This window comes from Neofelis nebulosa, chromosome 7 (genome assembly GCF_028018385.1).
Source record: "Neofelis nebulosa isolate mNeoNeb1 chromosome 7, mNeoNeb1.pri, whole genome shotgun sequence".
In the NCBI taxonomy this organism is placed as follows: domain Eukaryota; kingdom Metazoa; phylum Chordata; class Mammalia; order Carnivora; family Felidae; genus Neofelis; species Neofelis nebulosa.
The window spans coordinates 105,617,225-105,644,167 of NC_080788.1; the positions used below are offsets into that span (position 1 = coordinate 105,617,225).

The window sequence follows — 26,943 nt, forward strand, 5'->3', positions numbered from 1 at the left end:
CCAGTCCAGCTGCCTTCTGACTTCAGCTACATCAAAGATCCCACAAGAGGCCAGCGGAAGAACCACCCAGCTGAGCCCAGCAAGACACAGAAAAGAGGGACAATCAAATGCCCTAAGTTTTGAGGCAGTTATGCAGCATAGTTAACGATACATGACAGACCTGTTGACCGTAAGACTCCAAATGAAGAGATAGTGATTGGTTTCCTCCAAATAATTCATATAACCAGCCTGAAGAATTTTTACAGGAAAGCGAACTTTCAATGCACACAATGTCTAGGTCAGTGAATAGCATTTTTATTCTCGATCAAAAAACTCGTCAAAAAGTGGGATTCTCTCTGTCCTGGTCCTGACCAGTGCTTGTGGTTTCTTCTCGCTTTTCCTTAACTCATCTGAGTCAGAACTAGAACTGTCCCAGAGAAGCTGTCCCCGAGCCTCTTGTTCACGGAGCCACATTTCCATTTTGCCAATTTTCCGGGGGCGACAGTCATTCCTTGCTTGATGTTCCCCCAAATCTTCATTCTGTGAATTTCCTACAGAAAATTTAAAGTTTATTGAATTTCTCCCCCTAACAATGACTTGTTTGTTTATTAAGTGCCTAGATTTTTATGAACACATAATAATTTGCTTGATGTTCTTATAAATATATATATTTGGGAGAGCTTGGGTTAGTTAGTTGAGTGTCCAACTCTTGATTTCAGCTCAGGTCATGATTTCATGGTCATGAGCTTGAGCCCCACATCAGGCTCCGTGCTGGTCATGGAGCTTGCTTGGGATTCTCTTTCTCTCTCTCTTTCTCACCACCCCTTCTTGCCCCTTTCTCTGGCTCATGCGCTCTCTCTCAAAAAACTTTTTTTTAATCTTCTGAAAGTCACAAGAATAATATAATACCTTCCTATATGCCCCAACTCATTGATAACGTTTTGTCACAATATTGCTTTCATTTTATACACATGCATGAACATATGTACACATGTTTTCAGCTGAGCTATTTGAGAATTAGTTGCAATTACATCCCCCCAAATACATCACCACAAATCTCACAGCAAGGGCACTTTTCCTACATAGCTGCAATATAACTATTAGGAAATTACTTAGGAAATTTAACATTGATATATTATTGTTTTCTAATATATGGTCTACATTCTAATATTCATGGTTGTCCCAGTAATGGTCTTTATAACTGCTTCTTGTTTGTGTGTTTGTGTTTTATTTTTTTAGATCCAGGATCCAATCTAGGATTATGTATTGCATTTTATTTTCTTGTCTCTTTAATTCAAGACACTTCCCTTTCTGTTTCTTTTCCTTTTTCTCTGTCTCCTCCCTCCTTCTCTCCTCTTCCTCCTCCTCTCTCTCCCTCATTCTCAGTCTTGATCCTCCCCTTCCTCTTCCTCCATCCCCCCTTCATTGTCTTCTTCTTTTCCCCTAACAGTGGCATTTTAAAGAATACAGATCAAATGTTTTGTAGAATGGCCCTAAATTTGGGTTTGTACATTTCCTTGTGATTAAATTAAGGTTACACATTTTTGGCAAGAGTTTTGCACAGGTGATGTTGCCTTGTGCTATTTATTGAACATCTACTCTGTGCCAGGCACATGATATACACTTTCTGACCTTGGCATCCACTCTCACCTCATATTAGAGTCACCTATGGAGTCTTTTAGAAACACAAATGCTTGGGCTGTGCCCCAGACCTATAGAACTAGGGAGTTCAAAGGGTCATGCATTTCATTTCACTTTCTATACTTTTAAGAATATATTTAATTTATTTGGTATAGGATTTTATGTACATATGTACATAGCTTTTTATTTAAGCTCTACCCTTTTAAAGTGCATTTCAGAACAACAGGGGCTTTATTCAAGGAAGGAGGCTTTTAAGTAAACCAAAGAAATGGCCACTTCTGAGCTAGGAAAATCATCCTGGGTCAAAACCCAGAATGTCCCCTCCATCTAGTTGAACCAGCCATAACTTTTGGATTTCATCTTAAGGATAATTGTTTATCAAACCTTATGGCATATTTCATTTAAGCCCTTGATAACTGATGTTACAAACTGTTATATGAGAAAATCAAGCATCTCAGTGTGAGGATTTGTGCTTTGTGAGTCATTAGTTTCCTTTCTGCCTCAGTAAGGGACTACCCTGATCCCCCCCTTGAATGTTATTATAATTATTATTATTGCCTATACATATAGTAGTGACAGAAAACGACAGTTAAATTATGTCTTTGGCCCCAATCTCTCTCTTGAGCTACAACTGGATGCCTCCATTTTTATGTCTCCTGGCAACATGTCAGACTCACCTTCTCTTTCTCTTCCAAACTCACTTTTTCTCCCAGTTACCCTAATCCAGCAAATGGCCCCAGTTTTCCCCCATTGTCTGCCCAGTTCTTCAAGAGAAACCCAAGAATCCTCCTGGCCTTCTTGCTCTCTCCACACACGCACATCTGATTCACCACCAGGTTCTGCCCCTCGTATCTCCTGAATATCTCACATTCAGCTCCTTTTCTCCTGTTACCCTACTTTCCTGGTCCAAGCACCATCTCTCACTTGCATTTCTGCTATGTCCTTATCACTTGTTTCCCCACATCCGCTTGCATTCTCTTCCCATTCATCCTCCACAGGGTAGACAGAATGATGCTTGAAAATGTAAGCCTGTTTGTGTGGCTCCCCTGACCTTTCAATGCCTTCCTGTGGATCTTAAGCTCAAGTTCAAAGTCCCTATTTGACACGACTTGCAAGACCTTGGTGCTCTGGGCCCTGCCTCTGCCTCAGCCATCACTGATCACTACCTGAATCTCTCTTCCCAGTCAAGAGCTTTTGCGCATGCTATAATCGTGAACAGTTCTGAATGTTCCAGCACCTTGGTCCTCACACAGATATGGATTCCTGTCCCCTTTGTCCAGCTACTTCCTGTCTCAGCTCAAATATCAGTTCCTCATGGAAACCTTCTGACTTTCAGGTTGTGAGGTCTCCCGGATGTACTGTCATTGTTTGTTGTCTGTACTATTGCATAGGCACCAAAGCCAGGAAGCGGGTCTGTGAATAGATGAGTGAACAAGTAAGCCAATCAGAGAATGTTGGGTGGTGAGAAGTACTGGTAACTGGGACCTGGGGATGATTTCATTCATTGGGGTGAAATCATCTCTGCTCTGCAAATGAGCCAAGCACTGTTAGAGGCACCATGGAGACTGGGAACAGAGATTTTTCTGCTGACTAGGGCAGGAACTTTGGAACAGGAAGAGAATGTTCGTTAATGGTGGGATCTAATGCAATATTAATAGCTCAAGTCCCACACCACTCTTGATGTTATGATAATGCAGTCCTAAAGTAGAGTGTGAGGCCACATTCACATGTTCAATTTTATCCTTGAAAATCTCTTAAATCATTCATAAATTATTATATACATAGTTCTGTGTACATAGCATTAAAGTTTGAGAACTTCTGAGCTGGATTCTTTTTACTTGTTAGATTTTTATAAATCCCTGCTTGATTCTCCGGCATTGCTGGACTTAACAAAAAAAGAAAAGAAAAATACGATGTTTAAAAACCTAAATGGGTTTTGGTTGAGCAGATCAGAGGAAAAAGTGTATCCAACTTCAAAATTAATTTGGGAAGAGAGGAAAGCAACAGAGGTCATTGGGGCGAAAAGGGAGTGATTTTTCCACAGTAAGAGGATTATATAAAAAATCAAAAATATTTGATGGTGGGGTATGCAGGTGGCTCAGTCAGTTAAACGTACAACTTTGGCTCAGGTCATGGTCTCATGGTTTGCGAGTTCGAGCCCCGCATCAGGCTCTCTGCTGTCAGCTCAGAGCCCACTTCAGATCCCCTGTCTCCCTCTCTCTCTGTCCCTCTCCTGTTTTCACGCACTCTCTCTCTCAAAAATAAATAAATCTTAAAAAAGTTTGATGGTTATGCATTTTATAATATATATATGTCTTAGCAAAATGCATCACCATTATATCAAATCCATAATTTCACAGCTATTTCATTCACAGGCTAAATTTAAAAAACACACACCGGGTGCCTTGTTGGCTCAGTTGGCTAAGCATCCGACTTCAGTTCAGGTCATGACCTCGTGGTTCATGAGTTCGAGCCCTGCATCGCATTCTGTGCTGACAGCTCAGAGCCTGGAATCTGCTTCGGATTTCGTGTCTCCCACTCTCCCTGCCCCTTCCCTGCTCGCACTCTGTCTCTCTCTCTCTCTCAAAAATAAATTAAAAAAAATAAAACACCCACCCCCAGGATGCTTTAAAGAAAAATACTAAGTAGATAATAGAGCAGATGGCCCGATAAGACCAGAATTGAGAAGGTGACAATAATATATTTAAGGTGATACTTCCCCTTAAGCATACAGTTATTTTCACTGTGAGACATCAGTTCCATCTTTCTTCAGTTGTCTATATTCTCATGCATGTGTTTTGCACTTTACATTGTATATATGCTTTTACACATATTGGATTAATTTTGACATAAACCCTATGTGGTAGACAAGACTTTATTCCTATTTTACAGACGTGAAAACTGAGGGGCAAAGAGGTTAAATAATTTCAGTGGAGCAATAATCTCTCTCTATATATATACAGAATAAAGCTATATAGCTATATAAATATAGCCAATATTTATTGAGAGGCTACTGGGTACTGCGTTCTAGAAACAAAAAGAAGCCCCTGTTCCCATGGAGTTTGCATTTAGAAACATATTTTGGGGGGCTCAAATAAAGAACTTTGATTTCAAGTTCACTGCTTTTTCTTTATTTTTTTTTTAAATGTTTATTTATTTTGAGAGAGAGAGCAGGGGAGGGGCAGAGAGAGAGGGAGAGACAGAATCCCAAGCAGGCTCTGTACTGTCAGCAAACAGCCTGACATGGGACTCGATCTCACAAACCATGAGATCATGACCTGAGCCTAAATCAAGAGTCTGATGTTTAACTGACTGAGTCACCCAGGCAGCCCTCAGGTTCACTGCTTTTTCTACCTACGATAGTATATCATGGCTTCTGGAAAAGGCAGGAGCCACATAAACATGGTAAAAGTCATAAAATTGTGCACTCAGAAAGCAGTGTTCCCTTTGTGTAAGTTATGAACAAGTGGGCCATCATATAAGTTATAAGTAATTTTTGTATAATAAGTTATATGTAATTATTATATAATTACAGTATATGTAATTCATTATGTAAATATATAATGTATTTAAAGTATGTAAATGTAAAATATATGTAAAATTTTATTTTTTTTAAGTTTATTTAGAGAGAGAGAGAGAGAGAGAGAGAAAGCACAAGGGTCAGGGCAGAAAGAGAGGAAAGAGAAAGAATCTCAAGCAGGCTTCAGCACTGTCAGCACAGAGCCTGACGCGGGGCTCGAACTCACAAACTGTGAGATCATGACCTGAGCCAAAACCAAGAGTTGGATGCTTAACCGACAGAGCCACTGAAGTACCCCTGCAAATTTTTATTTTAAACAGGCAGCAGAAAACAAAGACAGAACTTTATCCTATAAGAGACCTAAAACTCTCATGCCACCTTCCCAAAGAGGGAACATGAATGGGCAAATACAGCATTAAATGAGAGGAGATGGGTACAGCAGGATCTTAATTACCTGAACTGGACTAGCATTCAGAAAGCTCCTGTAAATCTATGATCTTGACTTTGCTTCCCTTTTAAGAGAAAGCAAATGAAGTGCTTTCAGAAGACAGAGAAAGCAACAATGCTCCCTGGGAATAAGTAAAAAGGAATCACAGCTCAAGCATGTGCCTAGTATGGTGGTGAAATCTGTAGGCTTTGCAGACGGGCAGCCTGCTCTTGAAAGATAAGGTTGAAAAGTGACACTTTTATATTTGTAGGCTTTGCCAAAGTTGTCCTGGACAGAGCTCCAAGTCCCTGGAGTCTCCATGAAGATATATGAGGGGCTGGGGGTGGGTGGAGTGAACTTTCTGGAGGGAGAAAGACCTGGCCTGGAATCCTGGCTCTGTCTAATGAGGGTGAATAGTATCTCCTTCTATACAGGCTGCGTGAGGCTTGAGAGCGATAATGCATGTTGCAGGTCGAGGACAGTGTCTGGTTCATGGTAAGCACTCAACAAACCTTAATTAGAACAAAATGAATCTGCTTTAAAAAGCAGCAGAAGGGGCCTCTGGGTGGCTCAGTCGCTTGGGCGGCCAACTTCGGCTCAGGTCATGATCTCGCAGTCCATGGGTTCGAGCCCCGCGTTGGGCTCTGTGGTGACAGCTCGGAGCCTGGAGTCTGCTTCAGATTCTGTGTCTCCCTCTCTCTCTGCCCCTCCCCCACTGGTGCTCTGTCTCTCTCTGTCTCAAAAATAAATAAACGTTAAAAAAAATTAAAAAAAAAAAAAGCAGAATGCAGAGAACCCCTCTTCTCCACAGTCCTTCCTGGACCCCTCCAGATCTGGGACATCTTCCAAAGATTTTACTAATGTTGGTTTTTCTTGGCTTGCCCTCAAGCCATGACTCTAAGTATCTAACTTTAGCTGAGACACTTTTTTGGATTGTTTGGTCAATGTTTTTTAAATTGTCGCAGTTGTTTATGTGCCTACATAGCATATTTCATTCTGGCACTGGGAGTATAGGTTAAATAGATTCCCCAAGTAGATTTTCAATTATTTAGCCTTTTCTTATTTGATGAACTTATTGATTAAGCATCCTATTCCTTTGAGCAGGAGCAGTGTCTCTTTCAGCTGGCAACTTTGCATCCGAAAAGCTCAGGACCTCCAGAGACATCGCCAGCACTTCTGTAGATCCCTCAGTGGTCAGTCTTGCTATGTGGAAAATATTATATATTCAAAGGGTGGGTTTGCCCTGGGGGACTATGGACAGGCAAACTTAACAGGATTCTAATTGGTGGGACAACACAGCACAGAGACTACGAACACGGTTATCTGTTGGAAATCACTGAGCGGTCTGGCCTGGCTGGAAGCAAAGTTGGGCACAAGAATGGCAGCAGAGAAAGCCAGAAAGGTAGGCAGCAAGTAGATCTTGAAGGCTTAGAGTGCCAGGGTGAAGGGTTAAGTCTTTGTCCTCAGGCTGATGGATTTTTTTTTCTTTGTCTTCAGGCTGATGGATTTTCACTGAGGATTTTTTTTTTTTTTAAGCAAGAGAATGATATGGTCAGATGTGCATTTGATAAGATTACTTTGCTATTAGTGTGGCGCTTCTAAAATTTTATTGTGCATGAGAATCACCTTGGAATCTTGATAAAATGCACATCCTGATTCAGTAGGTCCAGAGTGGGGCCTGGGGCTCTGCATTTCTAATAAACTCCCGGGTGATGCAGATGTTGCTGGTCTGTGGCTAATACTTGGATTACCAAGTAAAGCAGCGGGTCTTAAACCCTAGGAGTATCAGAATCACCTAGGGTGGGGTTAAAAAGCCAGACTGCTGGCTTCTGCCCCTACATTTTCTGATTCGGTCACTCTGGCTGGGGCCCAACAACTCCCCAGGTGATGCCGGTGCTGGTTGCCTGAGGACCATACAGAGAAGCATCAGGGTAGCGGGGTGAATGGAAGAAGGGGAAGACTTGGGGGAGGAACACAGTCAGGAGGCTGATATGACACATGACCTAAGGGTAGCATTGGGAATGTGAGAGAGGTAAGAGTTCGGTGCCAGGTGACATCGACAGGACTTTGTGACTGACCAGCTGCTGGGAGTAGGAGCTGAAGGGCTGGAAAGACCCCAGGTCTCTGGCTCGAGTGGCCCAGAGTGTGGAGAGAGGTCTCACCCACTGAGACAGCAGATGCCCCCGGAGCAAGCCTGGGGTGAGCAGTGATGGTGGCTTCAGTTTTAGACATTCTGAATGAGCCTGGGAGGGCTGCAGGGGGAAGAGTGGGGTGGGGGAGGGTGTCTGCATATGGCCACGTGGTCCATTCTCTTTAATCACAAGATGAGGCTCTTTTGCCTTTTCCTTCCCAAGGTTGGAGCAAGGATTGCAAGGATGCCTGTAAAGCACAGTTAGCCTCTAAAAAGAGACATCTTACTTATTGCAGTGCTAAAGCTTCTGTCTTTTCCTCCCAGCCACCCAAAATCACGTGATCGTGTGATCACTACATTCTAGGAAGCACATATCAGCAGAAACCCAAGGCTACTTGCTATATATACCCACACCCTCCCTGGAAGTTTATTTGATGAAGCTTTAAAAACACTGGAAAAAAGACTATACTTTCAGGGATCATTTCTATAGTTCGTAAAAACACTGGAAATATTTTATTTTGCTAAAAAAAAAATAATTCATGACTCACCTGGACTTCTGTTCAAGGTTTCATCTGGCAAAAAGGTTGGAAGGTCCCTGCCATCATTTCTTGGGATGCTTTGAAGGATTTTCTTGGCTTTATGGTCCCTCGGTTTTTGCTTATTAATCCTTGCCTCCCTGTGAAGACTGTTTTTCAACTCTGCTTGGGCCTGAAAATGATCCACTGTAATCGATTAGTGTTCTCCCCCTGAGCTACTGTCACCAGAACAGGTCAACAGATCAGTCACTTTGCAAGTTGAGTGCTTAACTGTGGTCCCCTAATCACAACACACTTTTTTTTCCCTGTTAGATGGTATGGAAACTTTCTCTTTGCACAGGACAGGCTCGTTAGGAAAGGGGAGAATATATGCCCACGGTCTCAAAAAGCTATGGTTTGATTTAAGAGGAGCTTTGTAAAAACATTTGTTGGCAGGCAAGTGATGTATTTAGAATTGCAGAAGACAGTGACTTTAGGCTTAAACACTCAAGTAAGGAATTTGGAATATGACACTTACAGGAGACGTTACTGTAAAAGGGTGTGTTCTAAGAGATCATTCTGGTAAGATAATTCTATGGTGTGAATTATGGAGGGATGCCTAGGTATCAAAATAAAGACCAACTCACCCCCCCCCCCCCCTCTATTTTACTAAATCAAGAAAAATGATCTAACCTCATTTTCCTGCTGGAGCCAGAACATCATAGGAGCAATTTATGAAAAAAAAATATAGGAAAGGAAGAAAAAACAGACTTGGGGCACAGATATGTCCTTGTGACTGAAAACAAAGAAAAGACTCAACAGTCGGTAGCAGAAGGGATCTTGCTGATTCTTCCCAGCTCCAGTAGTGGAAGCTTCGGTGCCAATGACCAAATTTAAAATGCTAAGTAAAGACTGGGGATGAATGCTAAACTACATTCATGTGCGAGGGCAGTGATTATGTGGAGTAAATGTGCTAAATATGGCACTCTTCTTCTCCCTCCTCATACTTACCTCTTGTCTGTTCCGGTTCATTTCCAACATTCTCATCTTATGTAAATATTGTCTTTTCCCGGGAATGTATCCTGGAGTTGGCATTGTCTTTTCCAGTTCCTGCTGTGAAAGATGCCACACTCATTACAACTGGGCAATTTGTTACGGACTCTGCAATCCACAACTTGCAATTCTTTTTGGAACAGAGCGAGATCTTAATCAGTCATCGGTTATAATCCATAGAGATCTCTTATTATGTCAAAGGTGGATCATTGTAGTTCTCCACTGAGTCCTTTCCGGGTAGCCCTCAGTGACTAAAGCTTTGCTCTGTGTCTAATACAGTTTTTAAGCTTCCTGTAGAGTTTTGCAGATCTGAAATGGAAATATCTTTCCACATCTCATTTATTCCTATCTCCCCAGAAATGTGTTCTGGTTTGATAAAACTGGCCTCTTTCTTCAAAATGCCTCTTCTGCCGTTGACTAATTGTCTGGACATCAAATTAGAGGGGAGCCACCAAATGGCTTAAGTGGGACGCATTTCCATAGACTGTACCCTCATATACCAACGTAAGCCCTGGAATATTAGGAAGTTGATCGTTTGTGACTTTGGTGATCTCCCGTGGTGCATCGTAAACCCCAGTGGGACAGTGCAGTTACTGAGGGCAACCAGGGGTGAATACACCCTTCTTCATTCCTTGCTGTGGCCAGGAAAGGGAGCCAGGTGTGCTCCGTGATATCTTTTACGCTGCCCTGTGGACAGTGACTATGTTGGCTGTTGTGAGCCTCACGAGCGGACCATCTCTACAGTGCTGTCAGCAGCACAAACATGACCTTGAGGGTCTAAATGCACCTGGGCATCTTTGACTACATCAGCTAGCTGTGCAGCAGTATCTTGCTGGCTTGACAATGAATCAGGAGTGGAAAGGGTTGAAAATCTCACAGTTTTCATGTCTACACGAGGGGAGTTGTCTCAGCAGAAAGTGACAAACTTATAGAAGGAAAAGCTCTTTAGAAGACATTTTCCAAGGATTCGTTTTTTGGTGAGGTTGTGGTAAATAAGTTAGGGACACCTTGTAGATAGGATTTCCGCCAAAAGACTGAGAATGAAGGGAAAGCTTTAACTTGAGGGGACGAATAAAAGGAGAGTCATACTAGATTTTTCATGAATGTGAACACTTCTAGAATTAGCAGTGTCCAAGAAAAATTCCTCTCTCTTATCTACATCTTCCTGTTTCACCAGGAAGTGGAGAAGGGCCCAGAGTTTACCTCACAGACAAGAGTCTTTGCCAGTTGGAGGCAGGCCTGGGAGAGAATGGATAGCTTTGGAAGTCTTGACTCTGAATGACTTAATAGTTTGATTTGTCTTTGAGGTCTTCTTGCAGGGAGTAAATGAAAGGACAGGCCACCCCTGCCCCTCCCCACCCCTCCCCCCGTTACTCACCCCGTCCAGTTAGCGTTGCGTTTACCTTTGCTCTGTGAGTTGTTCTGGCTTCTTGCTGGCTCAGGAGCCTTTCAGAAGTAATTACTTGTGGCAGGTCAATGGGTTCAAGCTTCTAGAAGTCCAACATTTAGAGTATTCAGCATTCCTCATGCCATGAGATGATGAAACATAAAAGCCAGACATTAAACTATCTTACCACTTTGCAAAAGCAGCACTTATTCCTGAGAGCACCCAGGGAAGGCGATTTCAACAGGATTACAGTTGTATCTGTGCAAGAGTTTTCAACTCATCTGGGTTCTTTATTCTCTTTCACTGATGCCAGTGACTTATTGATCTGAATATTTGTCAGGGAGTTAAAAGACTAAGAATCCTTTTCTGTGTGCATCGAGGGAGCAAGTCCAAAGTTATCAAACAACAAGGGTCTTAGAGTATTAATGATGAAAGAGGCACCAGGAATTTCTTTTATTCATTCCTTAACTGCCCAGCTGAACTCTTTCAGTCCTTAGGGAAGTAACCTATTTTTAAGATCTCCAGAGAATCTCCCTCAGCCTCCTCAGTAATAATCACTGGTGCTCCTGAGGCACATTTACATGAAAGTGCAATGGGCTTACAAATCTTGGACACTTTTTTTTCTTTTTTCTTAGCAGCGGATTGTCTTTATGGGGAAGATCACATTGGAGTTTCAAGGGATCACTAAGACTGGGAAGCAACTGATGAACCAACGGATCTGCCTTCAACCCTATTTGCCTCGATGACTTAATGCTCTGGAAGTTGGGAAATGACTGAGCAGGCCTGGGAGACAAAAGGTGGGTCTCTCCACACTGACATGCAGGCAGGGACCTGGAAGGCTGTAGAATTTATGTGTTTACTCAGTGAGTACGTACTGAACAACTAGTGCGTACCAGGCATGGGGGTGCAATGGTCAACAAAAGCAATATGGTCCCTACGGAGCTCACAATCTATGGGAGGAACAAACACATTTTGCTTGTGTGATTATTCATTAATAATTACAAACTGTGATCTGTACTTTGTAGAAAAGGTCTACAGGGCAGAACCATGACAATATGTAACCAGAGGACTCCACTTTGGAAACAGAAGTTGTTATGAGTTGAATTGTGCCCTCTACCCCAGTTTGTATGTTGAGGTCTTAACCCCCAATATGTCAGAATGTGATGTTATTTGGAAATAGGGTCCTTGCAGATATAATTAGTTAAGATGAGGTCACAGGAGCAGGGTGACCCTTAATCCAACATGTCTGGTGTCCTCATTACAAAAGGGAAATTTGGTTGCACACCCACAGGCACACAGGGAGAACACCTGTGAAGGTAGAGATGGGGATGATACTCCTACAAGCCAAGGAGTGACAAAGATTGCCAGGAAACCACCGGAAGTTAAGAGAGAGGCACGGAACAGATTCTTCCTCTCAGCTCCCAGAAGGAACCAACCCTTAAAACACCTTGATCTTGGACTTCTAGCATCCAGAATTGTGAGATAATACATTTCTATTATTTAAAGCCCCACAGTTTGTTGTACTTTGTTACAGCACCCCTAGAAAATTAATACAAGGGGGAGAGGAGTAAGGAGGCAGTCCAAGAAAGTTTCCTGAAGATGAATTTTTCAGCAGAAGTTGGACACTTAGGAAATTTTAGGGAACTAAGGTGTTCCAGGTGGGGAGAACAACATAAACAATAACCCTGAGGTAAGAGAGTGTATGATCTGTTGAGGAAATTGCAAGAAGTCAGTTGACTGCTGTTCAGAGTCGGAGGGGAATGGCTCAAATGAGACTGGAGAGGTAGGCAGGGGCCAAGTTTTGTAGGTCCTGATAGGGCATTCTAAAGATGTTGGTCGTCGTAGTCGTCGTCATCCTCCTCCTCCTCCTCCTCCTCCTCCTCCTCCTTCTTCTTTTTCTTTTTTGGTATTTATAAATGATGTAGATTTTTATCCATTCGGTTGGTGTACTATAAACTTAACTACTTAAATAGCTTTCTTTTTTTTTAATATGAAATTTATTGTCAAATTGGTTTCCATATAACACACAATGCTTATCCCAACAGGTGCCCTCCTCAATGCCCATCACCCACTTTCCCCTCCCTCCTACCCCCCATCAACCCTCAGTTTATTCTCAGTTTTTAAGAGTCTCTTATGGTTTGCTTCCCTCTCTGTAACTTTTTTTTCCCTTTTCCTTCCCCCATGGTCTTCTGTTAAGTTTCTCAGGATCCACATAAGAGTGAAAACATATGGTATCTGTCTTTCTCTGCCTGACTTCTTTCACTTAGCATAACTCTCCAGTTCCATCCACGTTGCTACAAAAGGCCACATTTTATTCTTTCTCATTGTCAAATAGTATTCTATTGTATATCTAAACCACAACTTCTTTATCCATTCATCAGTTGATGGACATTTAGGCTCTTTCCATAATTTGGCTATTGTTGAAAGTGCTGCTATAAACATTGGGGTACAAGTCCTCCTATGCATCAGCACTCCTATATCCCTTGGGTAAATTCCTAGCAGTGCTATTGCTGGGCCATAGGGTAGATCTATTTTTAATTTTTTGAGGAACCTCCACACTGTTTTCCAGAGTAGCTGCACCAGTTTGCATTCCCACCAACAATGCAAGAGGGTTCCCGTTTCTTCACATCCCCTCTAGCATCTATAGTCTCCTGATTTGTTCATTTTAGCCACTCTGACTGGTGTGAGGTGATATCTGAGTGTGGTTTTGATTTGTATTTCCCTGATGAGGAGTGACATTGAGCATCTTTTCATGTGCCTGTTGGCCATCTGGATGTCTTCTTTAGAGAAGTGTCTATTCATGTCTTCTTCCCATTTCTTCACTGGATTATTTGTTTTTCAGGTATGGAGTTTGCTGAGTTCTTTATAGATTTTGGATACTAGCCCTTTGTCCCATATGCCATTTGCAAATATCTTTCCCCATTCCGTCGGTTGCCTTTTAGTTTTGTCGATTGTTTCCCTTACAGTGCAGAAGCTCTTTATCTTCGTGAGGTCCCAATAGTTCATTTTTGCTTTTAATTCCCCTGCCTTTGGAGATGTGTCAAGTAAGATGTTGGTTTTCTTAAGAGCAGTGGGCAGTCATTGACATGTATGAAGCAAAGTAGTGGTGTGATTACATTTGCTTTTTAAAAAATGATTACTCTAGCTGCAGTGTGAAAACTAGAGAAGAGAAGTCACAGATGTGGGGACAGCATTGAAGAGGACCACAGAGATGGGTTGGGGGTTCATGGAGGGAAATCGATGGGCTCCACAAATATTAAAAACTGACCAAACAAGATTTGTTCTAGTTGGTGAGGGAGAGCGAAGGGTCCAAATGGCATCCAAAGGGATGGATAGTGTTATCATTCACTAAGATTGGAATCCTAGGGGAAGGCCAGGTGTGAATGGCATATAACAGGAGGATACAAATTCAGTTTGAGGCATACCAGTGTACGTGCTGAGTAGATAATGAGATATACAGGCATGGAACTCAGAGGAGACATCTGTTCTGGAGATGCATGTTCAGGAATCATCCCTGGGTAGAGAATAACTGAAGCCATAGTCATGGAGGAGGGTAAGAGTGAGAAGATCAGAGCCAAGGACTCAAGACTTGAGGAGCTCTAATACTAACAAGCTGGTAGATGGGGATGAGGTGGCCAAGGATACGGAGAAGAGATGGCTCAAGAGGAAGACGCCACACTGAGGCAAACATTGTGAGCACTACTCCCACCTTAGTCCAACAATGCAGGCAAATGATAATTTATTTTGAAGTTATTTTTCCTTTTAGTCTGATTTGTTGCATTATTAAGAGGTAGACCTGGAAGCCAGCTTGGCTTTCAAGGTGATCAGAGTGAAAAAAGAGAATGGGGAGACAGGGAAATGGATGCTGAGCAGCCAGCATTCGTGGGGAGCATGACCTGTACCTCCAGCTACTTCCCTGCAGAACAACTTCCTGCTCTGGGCCTGGACCTGAGCTGTTCTAGGGAAAACATCCTGCATTCCTTTCTGCTGGAGCAACCCAAAGCTCACCGGGCAAGGAAGAAGACAAGGGAAAGGATTTGGAGATGGGGAGGAGAGACAAAGGGAAAGAACTCATCTTTAGGTTAGACATGTGCCAGGCAATTTGCATTTGTGGTAGGAAGTGGCTCTCTGTTCCACTCTCACCTTAGGTGAGAAAGTAGATTTTTTAACATAGCAACTGCACAAGAATGTAATGAGAGGTGATGAGTACTAGTAAGACAGAGGTTTGTCTGGCCCTCTTCTCTGCAGAACATAAAGATGATGGGCAAATGGGACCTGCTGGTGTAAGAAGTAACAGCTGATCAGATCAGAACGTGGGGGGAACAGAGATCAAGGGGAGATATCCAGGTACCTGTGGGAAGAAGAATCAGCAAGGGCTGAAGGGGGATTTGGGGCATGAAGGGGAGAGAACAAGGAAGTGTTTGTTCCACTCCCTGGACTTGGTTCAGGTTCCGGTTCTTCCTGGTGATGAGGCCCATGTGCCTTTACAGCTGCCCCTGTGTCTATCACACCCAGGGTCACACCATGTCAGCTCGTTCGATCCTCCTGTGAACACTGTGGGTAATTATGATGATTACCCATTATAGAGAGGTTAATAACTTGTCCAACGTTGCCTAGTAAGAAAGTGGCAACTCTAGAATTCAAACTCAGGTCTGTCTAGTTCCAAATCCCCAGCTCCCTCCTCTTCTATGTGCTCCTAAACCTGGTTGATCATCAGAATCTCCTGGAATTAAAAAAAAAAAAAAATCCTGGACTGTTCACTGGGGATTGCGATTTAACAGGTCTGGGAATGAATATATATATTATATATATATATATAAATAATAAACTTTAATTTTTAGGGTTCATAGCAAAACTGAGTGGAAAGTACAGAGAATTCCCATATACTCCCTATCCCCATATATGTACAACCTCCTCCATTATCAACATCCCTTACCATCTGTTATGACTAATGAGCCTACATTCACATGTCATTATCATTAAAAGTCCATAGTTTAACTTGGGGGTTCACTCTGGTGTTTGCACAAATGTATAATGGCATGTGTATCTACCAATGTAGTATCTTACAGAATAGTTTCACTGCCCTAAAAATCCCCGTTTTGCCCATTCATGCCTCCCTCCCTCTCCCTATCCCCTGGCAACCACTGATCTTTTTATAGCCTCTGTTGTTTTGCCTTTTCTGAAATGTCAATATCATTGGACTCAGACAGTATGCAGCCTTTTCAGATTGGCTTTTTCACTTAGCAACACACATTCAAGTTTTGTCCATGTATTTTCATAGCTTGAGAGCTGATTTCTTTTTAGTGCTGAATAATACTCCATTATATGAATGTGCCGTGGTTTTTTCACTCATTCATCTACTGAAGGACATCTTGGTTATATCCAAATTTTGGAAATTGTGAATAAAGTTACCATAAACCTCCACGTGCAGGCTTTTGTGTGGATATAAATTTTCAGTTCATTTGGGTAAATACCAAAGCTCATGATTGCTAGACTGTATGGAAAGAGTATGTTTAGTTTTATAAGAAAGCACCAAACTGACTTCCAAAGTGGCTCTACCATTTTGCGTTCCACCAGCAGCATGTGAGAGTTCCTGCTGCTCCACATCCTTGCCAACTTTTGGTGTCATCAGTGGTTTGGATTTTGGTGATTCTAATATGTGTATGGTAATATCTCATGCTTGTTTTAATTTGTATTTTCCTGATGACACATGATGTTGAACATATTTTCATATGCTCACTTGTCTTCTTATTCTCTTGACACTGTCTTTTGTAGAGCAGAAAGTTTTTTTTTTTTAATGTTTATTTATTTTTGAGAGAGAACAAGTTGGGGAGGATCCCAGAGACGGGGACAGAGGATCCAAAGTGGGTTCCATGCTGACAGCAGTGAGCCCAATGTGGGGCTTGAACTCACAAACTGAGAGATCATGACCTGAGCTGAAGTCAGATGCTCAACAAACTGAGCCACCCAGGTATCCCAGAGCAGGTTTTAATTTCAATGAAGTCCAGCTCCTCAACTGTTTCTTTGGAATGTATCTCCAAGGGATTCTGATGATTTTCCAGGTTGGGGTCTAGTGGCTTCCTTACTGCCTCAAGTGAATAAAGGGGCTACATCAGAGTAGACCACAAAGGATTTGTGTGTGGAGAATTATTGAAAATGTGAGTCTGAAGAAACCAGCCATTTAAATATTTTCACCTATTTAAAATAACTTATCCATAAATACTTAGGGCCAGGTTTTTATTTGGAAGTGTAAATTTATATTCTTCTATTTTCAGACTCATTTTATTTAAACCCATAATTCTGATAAGGGTTAAATAGTAGGTGTCTTTAAGAACCCTCCCTAGGCAATTGCTTTCTTCCTGGCCTTTGGAAAGAAACTAAGAATCACTCTATTCCTCCACAAAGGGCACTAGATGGCAGCAATGAACATTACAAGTAGGATCCCTCCGTTAAGTATTTGCACTTGGCCTGAGAAGCTATGCAGAAAATATTGTTGGAAAATTGGCTTCTCTAAAGAAACCAGTCAAATTGCCCTAGAATTCTGGGGTTCATATCAATGTTCCTTTTCCCTGATTAGGAAGCAAGATGCCTCACTTCATCATCTGAGAGAATACAAGGGAAGGACTTATTGGAGAATTGGAAGGGTAGAATGACACTTTTTTTTTTTTAAGTCTTATGGTATAAAAAAAATGTGTTATCTATCTAAAGGTTTCTGGGTTATTTGGCTTCTCAAATTAAACAAATGGTCAGGAAAATCAAGTGAAATGTCAGCTGAAAGATTCAGAAATGGAGATTAAAAATCAAGCAGAAGTCACTGAGCTTGGTGACGCACTGACCTGAGATGGTTGCTTCTGTGTCCTAACAGGAAGATAAAGATGGGCAGGAGCTCAAAGAAATTGCAAAATTTGTTTGGCACAATGACTCAAGAATGTATGCCCTTTAAGGTTCTGGTTAGAAGGTAAAGGTGTCCAGAACAGTCTTGGAATAAGAGATTATAAGCCCAAGGAAGAGTTTCTGGTCAAGGCATTGCAATGAATCCACATTTCAATAACTTTCTTTGTCCCAAACATCTAGCAATGAAAACTAAAACATAAAACCAAAAACAAAAAAAAATGTGGTTGGCCCTTAATACAAGATATATATCTCCATGGGCCAGAAAAAAAAATACATACTTAGAGGAAGCTGATCCATAAGGCATTTGGGCCTCCTGATGGCTGTGAGTTATTTCTACAAATTAAAGGGGACCTAAAAATGCTCCATGTAAGATGGCAAACTAGAGCAAAGATCACAGCTTGAAATCAGAGGCTGAGTTATTTTCTACTTTTCTATCTGGTTTAAGAGAGCTGCATCAAAATGTAAGTTGGAAGATTAGTTTTACAAGCGTTACCAAAATGTTGAATACGAGGAATATTATCTTCGTATTCATAAAAAGGATGAAATCTTGCCATTTGCTACAACATGGATGGACCTAGAGAGTATAATGTTAAGTGAAATAAGTTAGACTGAGAAAGACAAATACCATATGATTTCACTCAGATGTGGAGTCTAAAAAACAAAACAAATGTACCAACAAAAAGCAGAAATAGACTCATAAGTACAGAGAACAAACTGGTGGTTGCCAGAGGGAAAAGGGGGAGGGAATGGGCGAAATGGGTGAAGGGAAGTGGGAGATACAGGCTCCCAGTTATGGAACGAATAAGTCACAGGAATGAAAGCCACAGCATAGGGAACATCGTCAATAGTGTTATAATAACATTGTATAGTTATACAGATGGGAGCTACACTTGGGGCGAACACAGCTTAAGTATAGAGATAGGGAATCACCATGAAACTCACGTTACATTGTGCGTCAACTATACTCAGATAGAAAAAGTGTGTTAGAAGTTGAAGATGAAGAAGCTAAGACTTTATAACAATAAATTTGAAAGCTTCAATGGATAAATTAATGATACTCTGGAAAAATATAAATTAGCAAAACTGAATCAGGAAGAAATAAGATAATTGAAACAACTAAGAAATTTAGTTAGTTGGAAAATTTCTCATTCCCCCAAAAGTCCAGGTGGCTAAAGGTGGTTTCACAGGCCTGTTTCATCAAACTTTTAAGATAATAACCGTGTTACATCAAATATTATAGACAACTGAAGAAAGAAAAAGATAATCAGTGAATTTTACAAAACTACTACAACCCTGGAAGCAAAACTAATAAAAGACAGTATAGGAAATTATAGGACAATTTTTTCTTATGAAAATAGATGTGAAAAGCCTAAGCATAGACAATCCTGTCATGTATTTGTATATGTATCTTTTGGCCAAGTAGGATTTATGCCAGGAATATATGCATGGTTCAACATCATAACGTTTGTTAGTGTGCTACATTGTATCAGCTGGTTTAAAAAGGAAATTCATATGATTATTTTAATAGATGAAGGGGGAAATATCAATAAAATTTCACACCGAGCCCGAAGAAAAACTCTTACCACACTAGGAATAAAGGGAATGTCAACAATTTAATAAATGGCCTTGTGTCAGGTAGCTCCCACTTGGTTCTCTAGGTCCACTTGCCACATTTCTCTCCCCTGTTCTCTGCCTGTGAGTAACCAGTTTCTTCTGCCTTCAGGCTTCCCACTGGGTTTAGCCACTGAGACATCCTGGCAGGAGATCCGAGAGAAGAGAGAACAGTGTATTTCTCCCCCTGGCTTCCTTCCTGCAAAGGCATGTTGGGCTGGTTGTGTCCTCCTGTTTCTCTCAAAGCACCTTCCTCTACCTGAGTGTCTCCTTCCAGGTTCTAGAAGAGTCTCACTCTCTGAGTCCCTTTGCTCAGAGATGGTTATCCCTCAGCTGCCACTAGTGGTTATTGCAATATCCTTTGTGGTCCCCTTGATCCAAACCCCATAAACAGTTACTTATAAAGAAAATTTCCTTGTATTATTCTAATTTGAGTATGGCATCTGATTCCTTTTGGGACTCTGACCAGCATCTATCAAAATCCTATTGCAAATGTACTTAGTTTTCGAGCCATATGTATTAATGTCATAGATAAGAGAAGGATGCCCATTATCACTGCTGGTATTCAACATTGGAGGAAAACTCTAGCCAAAGCAAAAGTCAAGAAAACAAAAGAAGGAATAAGAATTGGGAGGAAAGAGAAAAAACTATTCTTAATTATTGAAGATGTCATCTACATAGCAAATCTAAAAGAATCTATAGATAATTAGAATTCATTTCAATAAAGTTGTGGAACACAAAATTCAATCTGCAAAATTCAAAAGCTTTCTTATTCACAAGTAATAATCATTTAGAAAATTAAATGGAGAGGGGCGCCTGGGTGGCTTAGTCAGTTGGGCATCTGACTCTTGATTTCAGCTCAGGTCATGATCTCAGGTCATGAGATTGAGCCCTGTGTTGGGCTCCATGTGAGCATGTAGCTGGCTTGAGATTCTCTTTTTCCCTCTCTCTCAGTCCCTCCCCCATCTCTAAAAAAGAAAAGAAGAAAAGAAAAGAAGAAAGGAAAAGAAAAGAAAAAAGAAAATGGGGTGGGGGGAAGACCTTATTCATAATAGGAGGGTAAAACCCCCATAGTGTATTTTGATGGTTAGCATGGACTTGCCTCGGCTACAGCCTCCAGTTATTCAAACACTAATCTAGGTGTTGCTGTGAAATTATTTTTGAGATGTGATTAAGGTCAATAATCACTTGACTTTAAGTACGGAAGATTATTTTAGATAATCTGGGTGGGCCTGATTCAGACAGTTGAAATGTCTTAAAAGTAAAGCTGAGGCTCCCCTGAAGAAGAGAAAATTCTACTTGTGGACAGCAGCTTCAGCTCATGTCCTGCATTTGCAGCCTGACCTCCCTAATGGCCTGCCCTGTGGATTTTGAACTTGCCTTGCCAGCCTCCATAATCATATAAGGCAATATAAGCCAATTACCTGCATATATATATATATATATATATATATATATACACACATATACATACATACATATATCACAAAGAAACATATAATAGAAAATGGGCAAAAAGAAAAGACAAGGAAAGGGAATAAATTGGTGGCAAATCATATAATACTGGTAACAAACAATGAAACCGTCTGGGTCAGAACCAGCTTCCTTGTCTCTTCCCGGCAGTCTTAATACTCATCTTTTCCCCTTTGCACTCATTCATTCAACATTTATTCAACTCGTATTTATTGAGCACCTATTATGTTCCAGGTACTGTTCTAGACACTTAGATATATTAGTGAAGACAACAGACAAAAATCCCTGCCTCTCTGAAAGACTATATTCTAGCACTGTCAGGGAGGTGATGAAGAAAATACACAATGAACATTAGAGAAGTAAATTTCTTCGCGTGTTAGATGGTACTCTGGGGAAAAGAAAAAATCACGGCGGATCAGGGGACCCAGGATCGCCAGGGTAAAGATTGCAACTGTCAAGAGGTTATCGTGATAAGCCTCTAGGAAGGTAAGATTTAAGCAAATCTTGAGAGTTGAGGGAGGGAGTCATCTGAGGAAATCATATTACCTGGGGCCCTGGGGTGGGGGCAGTTGACCATCTCCACCTTAGGTTGGACTAGAGATGGTTGGAGGAGAAAGTGAATCAGGCCAGGAGGGACAGTGGTGATCAACTTCCAACACAAGATGAACACGTTGGATTCAGAGTACCCTGGCAGACGCTCCCAGAACTTAGCAGCTCCAAGTTGGAGAACTTTAGTTCATGACCTGCTCTTTACTTGAGGAGTAGATGTCTAGGAAGTGGAGAGTGCCAAATGTGCAACTAAAATTATTTAGGATGCAATTAGATTTGGTTTAATAATTAAAAATACTTTTAGAATTTTCTTTGGCAGACATTAGGCTATTAATTAGCATGTCATGGGAACCCAGCATTTATTATTCTCTCAAAAACCCATTTGTGGTGGAAAATGTGCTGAGCCTCATTTGTGAAGATAATTATAGTTGATATCTTTGGGAATGTCTGCCAAGTTCCCAGTGATTTCCCTCTTCTCTGGGAGCTGCTTCCAGAATTTATGGTGGTGGTGGGGGGCTTCTCTGCCTACATTTCTACTGCATAAGCATATCCTCTGGTGATAGCTTATTGGAACAGAACTAGAATCATGAGCAAAGCTGAACCAATAAGATATTTTTCTCCTAGGAATTTCAAATTGGAGCCTAAAGAGCCAGGTGAATCTGTCTATTTGACTGGAACTATAAAAATACAAATTCAGGAATTGAAGTTTGTCCATATTTCACCAAGTGATCTTGAGGAGCAAAGAAAGTTGATCTGCAGGAAGAATAAAGAATGCATGAAGGAAAGCTCAGGGGAGACACAGAGAGAGTTGTGCCATTCAGGTTCCAAGGCAAAGCTGTTCCCCGAAGCCCAAGTGCCTCCCAGTTCTTGGGTTCAACAAACACTCCTATATCTTCATAATTCATCATGTTGTCAACTAGTCAATTAGACTTACAATACAGGATGCTGCTGGTCTTCAATAGCAGGGAGAAGGCATTTTGATTTTTGTTCCTACCAGGGATAATGGGTCACATTGTCATTCATTCATCTATTCATTCACCATTCATTCATTCATTCATAAGCTTTTTGGGAGTACATATTAAGTGTTAGAGACTGAAGATATAAGACTGAGCATGTCTTTGCACTAAAATAATTCATTGTTCTTGATTTTTCATTTTTAAGGGGGTTGGTTAGGATGTGGGGATACCCTCTTTTGTTCTGAAACACCAAAGTTCTCCTTTTTGCGCTTGACTGACTTGAGAATCAAAGCCTAACTTTAGCTGATTTAGGGTTGATAGATCTAAAAAGTACTTTGTGAACTACAAATGGCTACATATACTTTTCACTGGTTATGGTAATATCTTCTACTTGAGTTATTCAGCTCACTGGCTCCATGGGAACATTATATTAAGCACACCTCTTTGAAAAGTTACATTTGATTTAGGAATAAAAGGTAAAGTTTTTAAGTTGTCCAGTTTAGTTAAAGATATGCCCAAACGTTTTAAAATTATATATCAATTTGATATAATTATATTTTATTTATCTTTTAAAAAGTTTTGAGGTTTCTAATATTTTAGGAAAAGATGTTCTTTTGGTGAACAAAAGGTATAATCATTTCAAATGATTGTGAACTTCTGGAGAAGACAGGTAAATAAAAACCAATTGAAACAGAAATAATCCCCAGCACATGAGCTTAAATACCTCTGGGATTTGTCCAGATGTCTGGGTGAATTGTGTATCAGGTGGGATTTGGTTCCAATTCCTTTTTTTCCAAATGTCAGTGATAGATCCTGCTCACAGGAGAGCCCAAACCCTTCTCTTAGCTGATGCTCATTTTCAGGTACCCACTCAGATCTCTTTCCTCATCTAGGATGAGAGTCCTTAGAATTTATATTTCTCTAGAGAGAATTCATTAAATATTAAGGTGAATGCATTTAAATCTCTTGCTTTGCTGCCTTGGAATCCAATGTCCTCAATTTCAGCAACCAGTTAACATTTACAACGATAAAAGATTAGGGATAGAAGGTCTGTAGAGATCAACTATGCTGCTGGTTAACAGCATGGGCTTTGAAGACCTGTTTGATGTCTGAGCTCCACTGTCCTTGGACAAGTTACTTAATTCTCTAAACCACACCTACAAAGCAAAGGTACTAGTTCCTTTCTCATAAAGAGGGTGTGAAGATTAAATGATGGACATTGATCAAGTTGCCCAGAGTGTATCTGACTTGAAGTAGGTGGTAATTAGAATAGTACTAGCTGTTATTATTGTTACTGTTGTTTGTTATAACTCATCAAATGCAAAATGCAAAGGTCTTTTGAATCCCATCATGCCTGTGCCTTTGATACTGTATTTCCTTCTTTTGGTGGTGGTCTTAAAAGTGAAATCATTACAAAAGGAAATCCTAAAGAAATATGGTCTTTGCAATTGATGACATTCTCTTTAACAACATTCTCATTAGCTTAGTCATTTTCAATATCCCTTCTTTATGTTATAGTTAAAAAGGGATGTTACCATTAAATCCAAGAAATTCCTTATGAGGTCTTTTAAATTCATCTTACTTGAAGTCTTCGGGGTGGATGCCTTTTAATAATACTTGTTTCTCCGTGTTCCAGTGGGATATCAAAATACATGGCCCTGGGCACTTGAAAGATTAGGAAAGAAATTAAAAAAAAACATTTAAAAATTTATTAAATTGGGCTAATCATTAGACTTTGTTAATACATTTTGGCACCTTTTTAGTTACATATGTCCAACCTACATGTTGAATGTGGAGGTGAAACACATAAATCAAGGGTCATACATGGATGCAAGTGATAAAATATTAGCCCATATCCAGGATTTAATTTCTGCTTTCCTCATTTCTTCCCTGGATTGATATTTAGAGGAAAATCTGAAAAATCGACAATGTGTTGACTACAAATATCGTTCAAACATAGAATTTGGTCTGGAAAATAGAAACTTTTTCACTTGTTTTCATTTCATGAAATCTCTACAAAATAAATTTGGGAAATCAGAAAAAATATATCCTTAAGAAATGAAAATAAATTCTCCTTTCAGATGAAAGAGATGAATTGTGGATAGATAGATAGATGGATGGATAGGTATTAGATAGAGGGGTAATAAAAAAATGGACCATGAGTGTATAATAGGAGTATGCAACGTTTAGTATTGTATGTTCCCAATTAAATAGTCTCTCCAACTAGGGAAAGAAATTCCCACAAGTTGCCCTATAATACAATATATAAATAGTCTTTCCTGATGACACAAAACAGGCTACAGAGTTAAGCCTTGCTAGAAACAGAGAGAGCTAGGACTCAAGAGGTCCATTATGGGTTTTATTTTTTAGCTTAATTATCCTGGGGTATTAGGACTGCTACCATGCCCAATGCTGCATGAATGAAGTTTTGTCTTTTCCTCTTAGAAATCTGGAAGCATTCTAATTTCTAGATTGTTATGTGGACTATCCTACAATTTCACTTTGCATTCTAAACAGAAAAATCCTTGCATAATTATGAGTTTCTATCCTTACAACATTTGAATGACCATGTTAAAAACTTCTCCACGTCCTTATTCTCTTTCAAGAGATGCCAGCATATGGAACAAGACAGAAACAACAGTAATGACAAGAAATAGCATTTTTTATTAAAAGATGTATTTCTGGCAACAGTTTTTTTTCAGCAGCCTGACTTCTCCTTATTTTTATACTATGATTTCAGTGATAACACCTCATTATTTAATTCAATTCATCCCAAATGGCATAGGCTATGTCAGGCAGTTATTTTACCCTTGGTTTATAAGTGAAGGAAATTGATGCAGTAATTTGCTCAAATTCATACAATTTGGTATTTAGTGGAGCTGGGGTTAGACTATGGATCTTTTGAAATTGGCAATCAGGATGCTTACCATCCCTTTGTTATTTATTTTTAATGTGATTTTGTCATTTCAAAAATAAGAATATTTTTCAGGTGGGACTCTAATGCATTAGACTTAGTTTTCACTATTCAGTTACCAGAATCTTAAAACTCTGGGTAGAAGTTTTGGATAAAACTTCTTTTTGGATAAAAAAGAATTGTTTTGGATAAAAAAGAATTATTTATCCTTTTTGGATAAAAAGGAATTGTTCAATGAAACTAGAGGAAAATTCCCACTCCCATGCTTAGGAAGTTGGAGAACATAAAAATAGGCCATATGCAACCAGTCAAGAGTTGTCAGTTCTACAGAAAATAGCCGTGACAATCAGTCCAGATGAGATGTACCAGATACGGAACGAGAATATCAGGCTTTCTGGCCAAGGTGACCAATAATGGGAACTTATTTGTGTTATCAATCCAGAATATAAATAAAGAAAAAAATTACACAGATATACACATATGTACACATTATATATTTATATTTCTCTTCCCAAGTGAGAATCTCTGTTTAATTATCATTGTGATTTTCATAAAAATGTTAGGTGTCTTCTAAAATATCCCAGGATAATTTATAGCCACTTCAGGCTCAGAGCTTCCAATCATAATGGGAAAAATTCTCTTAGTTCTGCAAATGACGGAACTTAGTGCATATTCTGCATGAAGAATGTGGGCTTAGGGAGGGGATGACTCATCCTCTCATCTGTATTGCAATAAATCAATTCTGTTTGGGGTGGTTTCCAACTTCACATTAGAATGAATTCACTCCGAAAGGGTTGCTTTCAAAACAACAAAGCCTGATGCACTAAATGGGGCTGGAGAGAATGATTTGAATTTAGAATCTAACTGAAACATATGATTGTCATAATTTATCACATCTTATCTATATAATTTTAATCATCTGGCAAAGCTAGGTATAAACATCGAAAGCACTATAAACTAAGCTGAAACAGAATGATTTTTTCCCTTCCAGTGCAGAATGGTAAGAAGCCCTCTGTGCAGTTTACATACCCGTTCTAATGTACCCAGAATACTTACAATTGAGAAACACTCAGCCTCGAGTTGAAAGATGTTCCCTTACATTTCAGCAATTTAGAAACTTTCTGATATTGTTATAGAAACAGACAGCCAGGCACATCTGTCAATAGCTCTCCTTGGCCCAAATACACAGATTTCATGATGGGTCTTACGTTTACCTGCAGAGTATCTTCCATACCAGGTCTCTCGTAGAGGCGGCAGCTGACCTTCCAGAGCTTTGTTCTGGTCCTGCAGTCCTGTGAACAAATACGAACTCTTTTCTTCCAGATTCTGACTGAATGCAAAGTCCACGGGGCTGGAAGAGGGGAGTTCTTCCTCTTTGTTTTGCAAAGGTGCTACTTTGGTCACTCTAGGGTGAGGCTTAGAGTGGCTCAGGCCCATTTCACGGTAAAGATACTCAAAGAACAACCACGAGGGAAGTGGTGTGGGGCCTTTAACTTGGCTTGTTTTAATTAAGGTACTTCAGAATTTTACCCCAGCTGCGCAAAGCACTTCATGACATATTTCTAAGCTTTATTTCACCCCACAGTAACCCCTCTGGCCACTTCCTGGGAGCCTGGTTTCCACGGAGATGTCCCTTCAACTCCCACTCTGCCATTTCAGACCCAAAGAATCCAGTTAAACATTGACTTGGGTATGCTACTTTCTGAAAGACTCAGTAGTAGAAACAAAACCACTGTTGATCATTACACAAATCTCTAACATCAGGAAGCCATTCACAGGGGTGGAGAGCAGAGGTTTAAATAAGTCTTAAACTTGACCCTTTCATTGCACATAACTTTCAATACTGTCGTTAAGAGCTACCAACTGAGAATAGCTAAATCATCTTCAGAAACG

At 40.4% G+C, this 26,943-nt stretch overlaps 1 protein-coding gene across 6 annotated transcripts; it reads right to left on the reverse strand.

Moving 5' to 3' along the window:
• Window positions 1-272: 272 nt before the first annotated feature.
• On the reverse strand, window positions 273-26,717 carry CCDC198 (coiled-coil domain containing 198). 6 transcript variants are annotated; one of them, XR_009264494.1, is made up of 7 exons: window positions 26,265-26,717; window positions 23,719-23,801; window positions 10,670-10,756; window positions 9,225-9,326; window positions 8,247-8,406; window positions 2,787-3,033; window positions 425-530 (listed from the first exon to the last, which is right to left on the reverse strand). XR_009264494.1 is itself a non-coding variant. In XM_058739158.1 (6 exons), the coding sequence occupies exons 1-6, from the start codon at window positions 26,485-26,487 to the stop codon at window positions 295-297; spliced, it is 888 nt and encodes a 295-aa protein (XP_058595141.1). In that variant the 5' UTR covers window positions 26,488-26,717; the 3' UTR covers window positions 273-294. The 6 variants fall into 6 exon arrangements, 4 of the variants coding, with proteins under 4 accessions (XP_058595141.1, XP_058595140.1, XP_058595142.1 ...); XR_009264495.1 differs by having other exon boundaries at window positions 431-530; window positions 2,858-3,033; XM_058739158.1 differs by lacking the exon at window positions 2,787-3,033 and having other exon boundaries at window positions 273-530; window positions 9,225-9,323.
• Window positions 26,718-26,943: the final 226 nt, after the last annotated feature.